At 38.2% G+C, this 14,024-nt stretch overlaps 1 protein-coding gene across 2 annotated transcripts in view; it reads left to right on the top strand.

The window, feature by feature from the left end:
- NUBPL (NUBP iron-sulfur cluster assembly factor, mitochondrial) overlaps positions 1 to 14,024 on the top strand; it is a 301,075-nt gene that overhangs the window by 49,650 nt on the left and 237,401 nt on the right. The window contains exon 4 of one of the 2 annotated variants that reach the window (XM_078151398.1): positions 4,797 to 4,829. The exons of the other annotated variant lie outside the window; for it this stretch is intronic. Coding sequence (XP_078007524.1) covers positions 4,797 to 4,829 — 33 coding nt within the window. The remainder of the gene's footprint in view (positions 1 to 4,796; positions 4,830 to 14,024) is intronic. 2 annotated transcript variants of the gene reach the window in all.

Raw genomic sequence — 14,024 nt, 5'->3', positions numbered from 1 at the left:
GCCAGATTTCAAAGAGTCGAGAAGAGAGTAGGAGGTAAGATATGGCAAGAAGAGTAGACAGTTTTTAGGAGCTTGGTAGTGAAAGGGAGGAGAGCTTGAGGTGGGGTTAAGTAGGATTAAGTGAAGATTTTTTATAAAATTAAGGAATAGAGGATCAGGGTGTGTTTGTAGGCCATAGGGGAGGAGGAGCCAGTGGACAAGGAGGGGTTGAAGTATGAGGAGAAATAGGGGATGATTAGGGTGGGAGGTGGTTCATGGGAGAGTCTGGGATAAAAGGCACTAGTAGGGAGGAGGTTGGTCTTGGCAGGAAAGGGCATCAAATCTTCCAGGCTTGGAACAATGGAGAAGATGGGGGATAGAACTGAGGTAATTTGAAGTGTGGCACTGGAGAGGAGTAGGAGCTTAAGATATATGGCCTTAATTTTTTCAGTGAAATATGAGGTGAGACTCTGTAGAGGAGAGGAGGGAGGTGGTTGAGTAGGTGACTTGAAGGGGAAAGAAAAAAGAAAAGGCTTAGAATAGCCATTGTAGATAGTGTGATTAGGAGGCAATCAGGGAGGATTCCAGTTGAGTTTGGATAACATAAATTTGTAGCAAAAACAGCATGATTGTGTGACTTATTCCAGCAGTATTGATCAGCTGGTAAACAAGAGGGGGAATTGGATGGTGGGAGTAATCCAGGATTGGAGTCCTTTCCAGGCTATCATGGGGCATCAGAAAAGTACTTTCTTTCATGGATCTTTTAAAAGTAATGGAGCCAATTATGAAAACTAAAGCTGTTTACTTGTGATTTTTAGCCTGACTGCATTTCAGACCTACTAAATTTGCTTAAATCTAAAAAGCCTATTTGATGCAGCTGTGGTAATTATACTGTTCAAGCAGCAGGGCCAATTATAGATACAGGTGGACTTAATATAGGTTTTAGTATTACTATTATTGGGTTCTGACCTTTTTCAATGACGCTCAAAATATAAGGAAGATATGGTGATTTTCTGTGTCCTTTGAGTCTAAATTAAGTTGCCTGAAGAATATTTTTAGAATGTTATGGGTTAAAGGGACCTCAGCTATCATCTTGTCCTTTGTTTCCCATTCTTTGGGGCAAAGACCTTTGGAAGCTTTGTAGTTGCTTCAGGAGGTGAATCCAATTTTGTGTCACGTCATTTTGACCTTTATGGTCAGGAAAATTTGCAACATTGCTCCATATAATAAGTGGACAACCTGGCACAGGACCTGGTATATATACTAGGTGTTTAATAATGCTTTCCCATTCCATTCCAACTTTCTGCATATGAAGTGAATGTCTTCTATTGCTATTTTTCAAATATATGTAGATGCTGTTGTGATTATTAGAATACAAATTCACCTAAATACATTTCTGAATTTATAGTAGGTTTTGGTTTTTTGGTCATCATGTACTTAACCAATGGATACAACATATAAGGATCTGAGAATTTTTTTATTGTAAAAATAAGTTCTTGAAAACGTTGGCAACTACTGCTAGTCCAGCCTCCCCTTTTTCAGAAAAGGAAACTGAGGCTTTTAGAGGTAAAGTGACTTGTTTAAAGTCCTACAGCCAGTTAGTAGAAAATCAAGATTAGAACCTAAGTTTCTTTTCTTTTTTTTTTTTTTGGCTAGGCAGTGGGGTTAAGTGACTTTCCCAGGGTCACACAGCTAGCAAGTGTTGTGTGTCTGAGGCCAGATTTGAACTCAGGTTCTCCTGAATCCAGGGCTGGTGCTCTATCCACTATGCCACCTAGCTGCCCCTAGAACCTAAGTTTCCTGAAACTGTTCCATCTACCACACCATTAAGCTTGTTTATATTTTTCAAACAAAACATTTTAAAAATCATTTCCTGAAATGATTTATTGTAGTTTTTAATGGTTAAACAGAAATCTCTACCAAGTTATCTCATCATGACAAAGAATATAATTTGCATGCTTTATTTAATTCCATTGAATTTAATTATTTATGTATCTTGATTTCTCAGTATTTGGCTTAGAAATAGAACATATTTTTTAGTTTCTTAGTATTTGTTGTTGTTGTTCAGTTGTTTCAGTTATGTCCAACTCTTCCTGACCTCATTTGAGGTTTTCTTGGCAGAGATAATGGAGTGGTTTGCCATTTCTTTCTCCAGCTCAATTTACAAGTGAGGAAACTGAGGCAACCAGGGTAAAATGACTTGCCCAGGGTCCCACGGCTAGCAAGTGTCTGAGGTCAGATTTGAACTCAGGAACACGAGTCTTCCTGGCTCCAGGCCCAGTACTCTATCCACTGTACCATCTAGCTAAGGCCATATAAATCATTTAATAAGTATATGTTGAATTGTCTTATTTCATTGTTAATAATAGTAAAAATAATTATTGTGATAGCTCAGCCACATAGAACACCTTACTGTTTACAAAGCACTTCCTCTATAGCAATATAATACTTGAACTACCCCAAATTATACAAATATTATTGTCTCTATTTTACAGATGGAGAAACTGAGACTCAGAGAAGTTCAGTGAGTTGTTCATAATTACATAGCTAGTAAGTGTTGAGTCAGTACTTGAAGTTCTGTCTGACTCTAAATCAGTTTTCTTTCTGCTACAGCAAACTGCCTTAACTTTGTGAGCAGAAATGTATAATTATAAGGATATTTCTACTCTAGGAAATAATTTCTGTTGAAATAAAAGAAAACCTTTTAGGGATTAGATAATTGCCTTCATTAATTATAGGAAAATTTCTTTCCTTATTTTTTCCTTTTATAAATGTATTGCTAAATTTTTTGACATAGCAGTTACTTCCCAACAAACATCTTTGCAAAATACATTCTCTGAGAAAATAGTTTGCTTATTAGACAATCTGTTAGTCAAGGAGCATTTATTAAGTGCTTACTAGGTATGGGGCGCTAAGTTAAGTTCTGGGGTAACAAAAACAAAAAACGGGCCCTGCCCTCAAGGAGCTTACATTCTAATGGGGATGACAACACAAATATAAATAAGTGCATACAAAATACATGCAGAGTGGCAAATAACCTTAGAGGGAAAGGTACTAACACTTGGGAAGACTGTGAAAAGCCACCTGCAGAAGGTGGCATTTGAGTTGATTTTGAAGGGAGCCAGGGATTCTGAGAGGTGAAGATGAGGATGGAGAGCATTCCAGGCATGGGGCACAGCAAGGAGAAGGCACTGAGATGGGAGATGGAGCATTATGCGTGAGGGACAGAAAGTAGGACAGTATGGCTGGACTCTGTGTGTGTGTGTGTGTGTGTGTGTGTGTGTGTAGGTGAGTAATATGTAAGAAGAATGAAAAGATATGAAAGGAGCAGGGTATTACCTTTAAATGCCAGTCACAGGAGTTGATATTTGATCCTAGAAGTAATTGGAAACCCCTGGATTTTATTGAGTAGGAAGGGTAACATGGTCAGACCTGTGCTCTAGGAAAATCACTTTGTCACTTGTATAGAGAGAGGATGGATTGGAATAGGGAGACACTTGAAGCAGGGAGACCAAGTAGAATCCTGGCTATCACAGTAGAACTAGGATGTGGCTGGCTGTGTGGAGATAAGACACAGGATAAATGTTATGAAGGTAGAAATGACAAGATTTGACAACATGTTGCATATGTGGGGAGAATGCAAGAGAGGAGTCAAGGATGACACCCAGGTTTCAAACTGGGTGACTGGGAGGGTGGTGATAGTAATAGGATAGTTGAGAAGAGGGGGATGTTTTGGGGAGAAGACATTGAGTTCTGTTTTGGATATGTTGAATTTGAGATGCCTATAAGGACATCCAATTCTGGATGTTTATAACTTGGTAATGTGGATCTGGAATTCAGGAGAGAGAATAAGGCTGAATAAATAGACCTGGGAATTATCAGTGTAGAGATGATAATTGAACACTTGGGAGCTGATGAGATGGCCAAGTAAAAACAGATAGAGAGCGCTGAGGACCCTGGACAGAATCTTAGTTAGTGGGAATGATGTGGGTTATGATCCAGCAAAAGGGACTGAGAAGCAAAATAAGAGGAGGTAAGAGGAGAATCAAGTGAGAACAGTGTATGAAAACACTAGCGAGAGAGAATACAGGAAAAGAAAGTGGCAGATGTGGTGATGTTATTTGATTATCTGTTACTAAGAGAAAGGAGAGAGATCTTCCAGACTTTTGGGAATGCATTACTAACATTGACATTTTAATTGACTAGAGCTTTCTTCCTTGTCCTTGTTGATTTTATTTACATGGTTTCAGTCCTTTATTCACAATTCTTAGATATTTTGTGGGCTCAGTATATGGAAGAGAGTTTTTAAAGCCATTTATTTTATAGTATGAATCTTAAGGGTCAGAATCTTTTCTGTTTTCTTTATGAAGTGTCTGACTGAATTGGCAAAGGAAATGGAAGACAGTGACAGGAAAGGACCATCTAGGAACTTTTAGTTCCTTGATTTTTATTTTTAATCTTGAAAGGTATTTCCTTTTTCAGGGTGTTTCCTACGGTAATATCCAGAACTCTGAGGAACACATATAGGTGTGTCTGTCTTTAAGAAAACTATTTCCTGGGGCAGCTAGGTGGCACAGTGGATAGAGCACTGGTACTGGAGTCAGGAGGACCTGAGTTCAAATCTGGCCTGAGACACTTGAGGCTAGCTGTGTGACTCTGGGCAAGTCACTTAATCCCATTGCCTAGTGCAAAAAACAACAACAAAAACAAAAGAAAACAAAACAATTTCCATGTCTCAAATTGGATCCTAGGATGACCTAGTTAGAACTAGAAGGGAGTAATTAAAGGTAATCTAGTACAACTCTTTTGTTTTGCAGATGAGGAAACTGACTCCCAGAGAGGTCATAGAGGTAATAAGATTCAAATCTGATTCTGTGACTCCTTTCAACTGTGTCATACAGCCTTTTGCAGATAGATAAGAGGGAGGTTTTACTTTAACATTTCTAATTAAAAGACTGTTATTTGTACAAAAGGATTCACTTAAAGTTGCCTTAAATATAGCAAGCCCCCTTAATATTTATATATGTTTTCAGTAGCACTGTGGTTGACTACAGTGAAGTATAGGCAACTCAGTGGTGCAATTTAGATCTGTATTTCCCCATATATCCTTTTAGAGGGTCTGTCCAAAACACTAGAGTTTTTCTTTTAATTCTTTTTTTTTAAACAAATATATGTTCCCATTTGTTGCGTCTCATTCTCATTGTATCATTAGCTCACTTCATTTCTTGGTCCTACGTGTCCTTGATAATGTCTTTTATACCACTTATCTTGCAGAAGTCGTATTTGGTAACATCGTATACAGTCTACTTATGCCCAGTGTATGCCTTTGCATCACCCTTTGGGTTATTTGTAACTAATTTTTCTGAGATCATAGTGTTCCATAATCCATAGCCCTGAGAGAATACTGGTGTTAAAGAAATGGGCTTTTGTGGCAGATAGTAGTTTGACATCATTGAAAGCACTGTGCAGTTTCCCAAAAGCAATCCATTCTGCTCTCTTTCTCTCTTCAGGACCTGTCAAAGATATACATATTGATGTTCTAATTTGATAGACTGCCTTACACAGACCCACTGATATGCACACTTACTCCCTGGCTCTGATTCTTCTCGTGCCTCTTTCAGGAGTTCTCTTTTTCTGTTCTGAGCCCATTGGTTGCTCAGAATTATATGACAGTTGCGTAACTCACATCTGCCAAATCTTCATCTTCGTCATCATCGGAACCGGAAATGAGCCTACGGATTAGACCTAGGATCTTGTATATTCTCAGTCTCAGGGTTGAGTCCTCCAGCCTCTGCCTAGCCTAATAACCATTCTCTCAATCAGCCTACACCAGCCTACCAGAGATCAATATCCAGAATAATCAGTCACTTTCTGAATTAACAACTAACATTCTCTCAGCTTCCATAGTCACACCACTTTTTCATCACAATGTCACTCCTGTCACAACCTTGTGTTCCTATCTCCTTGATAATCTCAGAATTAAGAAATCTGAAGAATTGAAAGGTACCTCCTCAGAGGGACCTAGTCCAACTCATATTCTGCCAAAATTTTCTTCAATAACATCTCCAACAATTGATTATCTGGCCTCTTACTTGAAAACATTTAGTGATATAAAGTTCAATTACCTTCTGAGGTAGCTCATTTCCCTTTTGGACATCTATAATTGTTACTACATTTTCCATTATATTGAACCTAATTCTGTTCTGCAAATTCCACCCACAGCTCCTAGTTGTTTCCTTTAAGTCAAGCAGTCCACATTTAATGATTTTTTCCCCCTGATGGCCTTCAGATACTTGAAGGCTGCTCTCATTCTCCAGTTTCTTCCTTTCATTCTCTCCCATCTTCTATATGATAAAAACATTGTCTCTTTCATGCCTCCTTGAGAGGCATGTTCAACAGACCTTTTGCAGTCATTATCTTGGGTGTCCTCTTCATGATGTCCTCCCCCACCCTGTCTACATCTTTACTAAAATGTGGTGCCCAGGACAGAATACTGTACTTTAGAGGTAGTGTGGCCAGGGAATAGTAGATTGGAACCATGATCTGCTTTAGTTTGGACACTGTGCCTCTCTGAATGAATTATAAAATTGCGTTAGATTATTATTTTTTTGGCTGCTGTGTTATGCTGTTGACTATTATGGAATTTGCAATCTGCCCAAACACCTGATCTTTCATCTGGCTGTCCTTCTCATGTCCTATACTTGTGAAGTGGAGTTTTTGAACCCAGTTACCCAGTTGAATGTAAGTTCCTTGAGGATAGAGAACGATTTCATTTTGTAAACGAAAATTTCAGGTAGGTAGCACAGTGGCTAGAGCACTGGCCTGGAGTCAGAGAGAGTTGAGTTCAGATGTGGCCTCAGACATTTATTAGTTGTGTGACCCTGGGCAAGTCACTTAGTCTCTGTCTCAGTTTCCTCAACTGTCAAATGGTGATAATAACAACACTCACCTCCCAAAGCTGTTGTGAGAATCAGATTAGATATGTGTACAGTGCTTTGTGAATTTTAAAGTGCTATATAAATAAATAAATATAAATAAACACTAGCTATTATTGTTGTTTTTATTATTGCTATTTCTTTGTGTCCCTACAACTTAGCACAATCCCTGGTATATAGTAGATATTTAGTCAACATTTGTTGATTGATTGATAAATTCCTGTCCCTAACATTATAGGATTCTTTAAAATCTTTGACTTCTTAAGCTTCAAACTTTGAACATCTCTGATTCATTGATGTGGGGAAACTCTTACCACTGATGCAGGCCAGTCCTCTTTCATGCTTTAACAGATACTCTTCATGGGTTGATGTAACCAAGAACATTCATGTGAATGATCAAACTTTTGGTGATAAATTTCTCTATACTTAGCGAGTACTTTTCCTCAGTGGAGCATAAAATCCTTGAATTCAAGAAAAGGGACTATTTTGCTTTTTGTCTATATATCTCCAGTGTCCATTACAGTACCTTATACATAGGAGGTACTTAATAAATAGTTTTTTAAATTGAATTTATATTTATCCCTATTAAATTTCAGTTTGTTTATTTTGACCTATCTCGGTCTGCTGAAGGGGAAGCTAGTTGGCATAGTGGATAGAGTGTTGGACCTGGAGTCAGGAAGACTCATTTTCTTGAGTTCAAATCTGACTTTAGACACTTACTAGTTGTGGACCCTGGACAAGTCATGTGACTCTGTTTGCCTCAGTTTCTCATCCTTAAAATGAGCTGAGAAGGAAATGTTAAACCACTTCAGTATCTTTGCCAAGAAAATCGCAAGTGGGATCACAAAGAGTCAGACACAGCTATAATGCCTGATGTCTGCTGAAATCTTTTTAGATCTTTACAATGTCATCCACTGTGTTAGCTATTCTTCCCAGTTTAGTGTTATCCTCAGATATGGTGAGTGTGCCTTTTATGCCATCATCCAAGTAATTGAGAAAAACATTCTGAACAGTCTAGAAGTCAAGGACAGATTTCTAAGGTGCTTCTCTAGAGACCTAACTTCCAACTTGACATTAAGAAACTGTAAAATATTTTGCTAAAATCTAATTCTCTAAAATATTCCCTGATTTACCAGTCAAGTTACCCTACCCCCCCTTAAAAAGATGTGAAGTTATTCCAACTTGTTCGTAACGAAGCCACACTGGCTGCTAGTGAACATTGCTTGTTTCCCTAAGTACCTAACTATTCTTTAATCTGTTCTGTTATTTCGGCAAGAATTGAAGCAATGCTAAGTGGCCTATATAGAGAGTTTACAGACCCTTTCTTGTTTTTGAAAAATTGGGACATTTATCCTTCTCCAGCCTGTGTCAATGCTTCCTTTCCCTTGTATTTTTCTTTCAGAGATCACCCAAGTTACCTAAGATACTTTTCTGGGCCAGGTGACTAGAATACTTACATCAAGGTTAGCCTTCCTCGATCCTTTTGTTTGATTATGACCTCCCCTTTTGTACATCATGTGAAACTTTGTTTTGTAACTCTTAAGTCACTTCTCGTATATTACATATTGCTGCTATCTGTGTTAATACTTTTCCCTGTACTAGACTTGAACTTCTTCAGGGGCAGAGCCGTTGTCTTCCCTAACCCTTTTATTTTTCCCACCTTCTGTATCCTGCACACAGAAGATGTTGAGTAAAAAAAAAAACCTTTTTTGCACCCATTTTTGTTTACTTCACTGAATACCAAAGGATATTGACTTAGTTTGGAGGATCTTTCAAATTCTTCAAAGAATTTTTGTGCTTTTTTCATTTTTTTTTGCAGTGTTGTATTAGTTACAATTAACTTTGTGTTGGCCTCTTTGCTTCCATTTATTGTGAGCTCTCCAGGGCTTTAGGACTAAGTATCCTATAAAGCCATATTTTCATGTGCCAGTAGGGTGAAACCCACATTGTCTGCTCTTTTAATATATTTTGCTTTACTTGATAGCATGGAGGATGTCATTGTGATTGTGGTTTATTTCCTTCAGTAGTGTGTTAATTGTTTTGTTGTACTATTAAGAAAGCATATCAACAGCTAAATTAATGTTTATAAATGGTTGGAAAAACAACATGATTCTTAGCATCCTTGCTCCCCCCCCCCCTTTTCCATTCTGCAAGCAGGAGACCTAAGACCATTTTTTTTTTCTGTATCATAAATTGCTGTGGCACAATAATTCATTACCTTTTAGCCAACCTTCAGATCATGAGTCTTTCAGCATTTAGTTAGGCTGTTCCTTTGACAATAGCTCTGGTCTGTCATCAGGCCTATGCTTAAAGCCTTGGTAGAATCTGCTGGAGCTTGTGTGTGCAAGACCACTTCTACATCACAGTGTATAATCAGAATATGATTTCATTGTGTGATCCTATAAGATGTCTGGTTCCAAAAGTCTTGCTAACTACTTTACAAGGGAAAGATTTTTGAAATAATGCTCTGTCGCATTCTTTTGTCTTGCTGGTGAGGTTCATGGAAAGATTTCACAAGGTCTCTGAATGTGGATAGAAAAATAATTATATCATTATTTCAATATTATTGGTTTCCTTTGTAATCTTATGTATTGTATTGTATCTGTTTTAAAAATATGATTCTAAGGGCCCATAAGTTTTTCCAGATTGTCAAAAGGGTCCATGGCACAAAAAAGGTTAAGAAAGTCTGATGTGTACTCAGCAGAAACAATCCAAAATTAAGGACTTTACTTTTTTAGTCTTCAGAATAAAAATGGGATGTACTGTTGCCTTTAAACCTCAATGAGGAGCTTGCCATGAAGGCTTCTTTGGAAATCTGTTCTCATATACTCTTTCAGCTAAATGACATGTGTGTGCTATCTCTTCTATTTCTTTTTTCTTTGCTTTGCTTCTTGATTTTTGCTTAACATTTAGGGGTTGGAGGAAGTCTGAACTCTTGCCACTTTTCTGTTCTTAAGTTGACTTTGGAGTAGCTGACAGTCTATGGAATGACATTTTTTAGTGTCCCAACTAGATACATTTTTGGAAACCATTACCAAAAAAAAAAAAATTAGGTCAGTATCATGGCCAACTCAGTCTTACGATCCAGCCAGCCTAATATTTTGTTTCTAACAATGGCACCAAAAAACCGTTTTTAAACATATATGTCTCCTTCTAGGAGAGACTTTTTTTTAAATGACCATGTGCATACTATATAAAAGTTATGCAATATCAAGTCTCTTGTCTCCTGGAGTTTAGAGTAAAAATAAAATAGACCAAAGATAAATGCCTTTGTTGGCATTTAAAGCTCTTCATAACCTGGTCCCATCTGTCTTACCTTTCTGGTCTTCTTACGCTTCACTCTTCTCCACATGCTCTTCATTCCAGCAATACTGACCTACTTGCAGTTTCTTTTTTTATTTTTTTCTTTCCTTTTTTTTTTAAGGCAATTGGGGCTAAGTGACTTGCTCAGGGTCACACAGCTAGTAAGTGTCAAGTGTTTGGTGTGAGGTCGGATTTGAAATCAGGTCCTCCTGACTTCAAGGTCGGTGCTCTGTCCATTGCGCCACCTAGCTGCCCCTACTTGCAGTTTCTTGAACATAATATTTCATCTCACATTTTCTATACCTAGTACGTTCTACCTCTTCACCTCTGCCTTTGAGTTTTCCTGATTTCCCTTGAGTCAAATCAAATCTCACCTACTCTAGGAGGCCTTTTTTAGTTCCCGTAACTACTAATGTCTGAGTGTCTTCCATCTACTCTTTCTGTGTATCTTCTAACCACCTAGTTGTTTGAATGTAGTCTGCCCCACTAGAATGGAAGCTCTTTGAGAGCAGAGACTATGTTTTTACCTTTCTTTGTTTCTCCTAGGCCAGGCCTCGAGGCCTCATGTGGCCTTCTAGGTCCTCAGGTGTGGTCTTGTGATTGAGTCCACATTTTACAGAACAAATCCTTTTAGTAAGGGGATTTGTTCTGTGAAGTTTGGATTCAATCAAAGGGCCGAACCTGAGGACCTAGAGGGATACTTGTGGGCTTAGCTCAGTGCCTGGCATGTAGAAAAGGAGTGGGGGGATGATGGACTAATAAGAAAGATGAAGAGACTGAAGGGCAGGTAGGATTCTCTGAAAAAAGAGCAGAGAAATTTAATAAATTCTTGTTAACTTGATTTTATTGTGTGATATTCCAGCTCTTTTATTTAGAGCTATTCCACCTTCAGAATTTATACCTCTGAAATTTTCCCTTCTGCAAGGCCTGCCCCCTTCTCCCAATGGTGAGTTTCTTCTGGGGCCTCTGCTTGGTGGAGAGTTCTAAGCTAGCCGTCATTTCCTTTCTGTTGTTCCTGACTTCCAGACTTAAAAACCATGCTTCACCTTCATGCCCTTTCTTCCCCCTTTCAGTTCCCTTTTGTGTGTTGTCTTTTCCCCTTAGAGTGTAAGCTTCATGAGGGCAGGTACTATTTTTCCTTTTTGCTTATAACTCCAGAGTTTAACCCGGATCATGGTAAATGCCTAATAAAGGCTTGCCTTCCTTCCTTTCTTGCTTCGTTCCTTTTTAGGACCTCTTGCCCATTCACCTATATCCCATTCCTTTGATTCAATTCAGCAAACATTTATTAAGTGCTTACTGAGTGCATGACACTATGCTGGGTAATAGGGATATAAAGTAAAAAAATAAAATAAACAATACCTGCCTTTAAGGGACTATTGGAATTTATTCTTTGCTTTTTAACCCCTTCCTGTTGTTATTTTTGGTTCATTAGCTCTGTCTTTTTGGCTTGCTTCTCTACTCTGCCTGGAATCCATGATTAATTGTTTCTGTGATGCTCTCATTAGTATTCTAGAATCCCCTTTCTCTCTTACCCTTCTGCCTTTTTAGTCTTTAACTTTGGGTAACTCCTATCCTTTTAAACTTTTGCTCCTGGACTGCTAAGCATTGCTGGAGAAAATCATGAAAACATGCAGCCTGAGATTGAGTACAGGTTTATGTTGTTTAATCTCAGGTAAGTCCTTATTACTGCTTGACAGTCCTTTTATTCATCTCACATCAACTTATTGTTAAATTCCCCATAGCACTTTTTCCACACCCACTGTGATCTAAGGAGATGTTCTCACCACCTATTTTGTTGGAAAAATTACCATCCATTGTGAGCCCCCTCTCCATATGTCAAAACTTATTTATACCTTTACAATTTTTCCTTCCCATTTTCTTCTCTGGGAACTTGCCCTAACAATTGCTTTTCTTCCCTCTTCAATCTACAGTCTGTTCCTCATGACTAAAACCTTTCCTTTTATCAACAGACATGTCAGGTGTCTTCTGTCCTAAATAAGTTTTCTGTAGACTCCACTATATCCTCTTTTCTCACAGTCCCATGAATTATACTTCTTTCTGTCCCCTGATACACTTTTCTAAAGAGTAGTCTACACTCATTGCCTCCATTTTCTCACAACTTACTCACTCCACCCTTGCAAACTGACCTATTTCCCATTCGTCATTTGACTAAAACTGCTTTCTCAGTTTATCAGTGCTCTCCTAGTCACCAAATTGAGAGACATTTCCCCATTTTCTTCCTTTACTTCTGTGTAGCATTTGACACTTTAATATCCTCAATTTTTTTTTCTATCTTTGACTTCTACAGTGTGGAATTGGTCTTATTCTCCATACCTCTCTGGCTATGCCTTTTTTGACTCTTCTTCCTCCTGCTTTCTAAATGTGGGTATTGTCAAAGGTTATATACTATTTCTTTTCTGAATTCTTTCCCTCTGAGATCAGATATACTGTCAGAACTTCATCTGTCATCCCCAAACAGATGATTGTCAAATTCATATCTCCTAACCTGGCATTTCTTCTAGATTCCAAACGTATTTCCAGCTAACTGGCTATTGGATGTCTTCATTTGGGCGACCTTTGCTTCACCATTTCCAAAACTGAACTCGTTATACTTTCCCTAAAACCTCCTTTTCCTTTTGACTAACCTGTTTCTGTTAATGGTGTCTTAGATCGTCCTCTGTGTCACTTAGGTTCAAACTCTGAGACATTTTTGATTCCTCTTTCCTTCCACATCTAGTTAGTTCCCAAGTATGGTTTATTTTTTAACTTCTGTAATATTTCCCCAAGCCGTCCTTTGCTCTCCACTTTCAACACTGTCCCTCGTACAGCCTTTATTTTGACCACCTATATAACCCCTTAATTTGTTTCCTTATCTCCAAAGTCTTAATCCTTTATACTGCTGCCAGATTAATCTTCTTTACGAACACATATGCTTACATTACTCTATTGCTCAACAACCTTCATTGACTCTCCATTGTCTACTAAATACAGTCCACACATTTTAATCTAGAATTTTCTTCCATAGTCTGATTCCAATTAAACATTCCTTTCTGATTCCTTCTTTTCTATCGTTTATTTCTGCCAAATGGAACTTCCCATTTCTAGGTCCCATCTTAAGCTTTCCCTCCTCTGTGCCTTTATTTATGCTGCTTCCTCCTCTTGGAATACCTCCTTCTCCTCTGGCTCTGTTTGTTAAGGCCCAACACAGTTGTCACTCCCTTCATGAAGCCATCTTTAGTTTCCCTATTTTTCCCTCTTCTGAAGTTTCCTCGTATTTTGTACTTCTTTTGTGTTCTCATCACTCTGACTTCTTGTTATTCCTCAACCTTAACAGTATGTATCCGGCCTCTATGTATTTGTACAAAGTATATCATCCATACCTTTTAGACAGACGTCTTCTCTGTACTTCTGCCTCTTAGAATCCTTAACATCTCTTATTCATTCATTCATTCATTTGTTTATTTATCCATTCATTCATTCATTTATTTATTGGCAATTTGGGTTAAGTGACTTGCCCAGGGTCACACAGCTAGTAAGTGTCAAGTGTTTGGTCTGAGGCCGAATTTGAACTCAGGTCCTTCCACTGCGCCACCTAGCTGCCCCCCTTAACATCTTTTAAAGCTTATAGCAGGGACTACATCTGTGAAGTCTTTACTAAACTCTCCAGTTATTAATGTTTTCACTATCATCAGATTACCTCATATTTACTTATCTATTTTTTTTTTTTGGCTAGGCAGTGTGGTTAAGTGGCTTGCCCAGGGTCACACAGCTAGTAAGTATCAAGTGTCTGAGGTCACATTTGAA

Source organism: Phascolarctos cinereus, unplaced genomic scaffold (assembly GCF_003287225.1).
Source record: "Phascolarctos cinereus isolate Bilbo 61053 unplaced genomic scaffold, phaCin_HiC Scaffold_3;HRSCAF=262, whole genome shotgun sequence".
In the NCBI taxonomy this organism is placed as follows: Eukaryota; Metazoa; Chordata; class Mammalia; order Diprotodontia; family Phascolarctidae; genus Phascolarctos; species Phascolarctos cinereus.
This window is presented reverse-complemented; position numbering and strand designations above follow the sequence as displayed.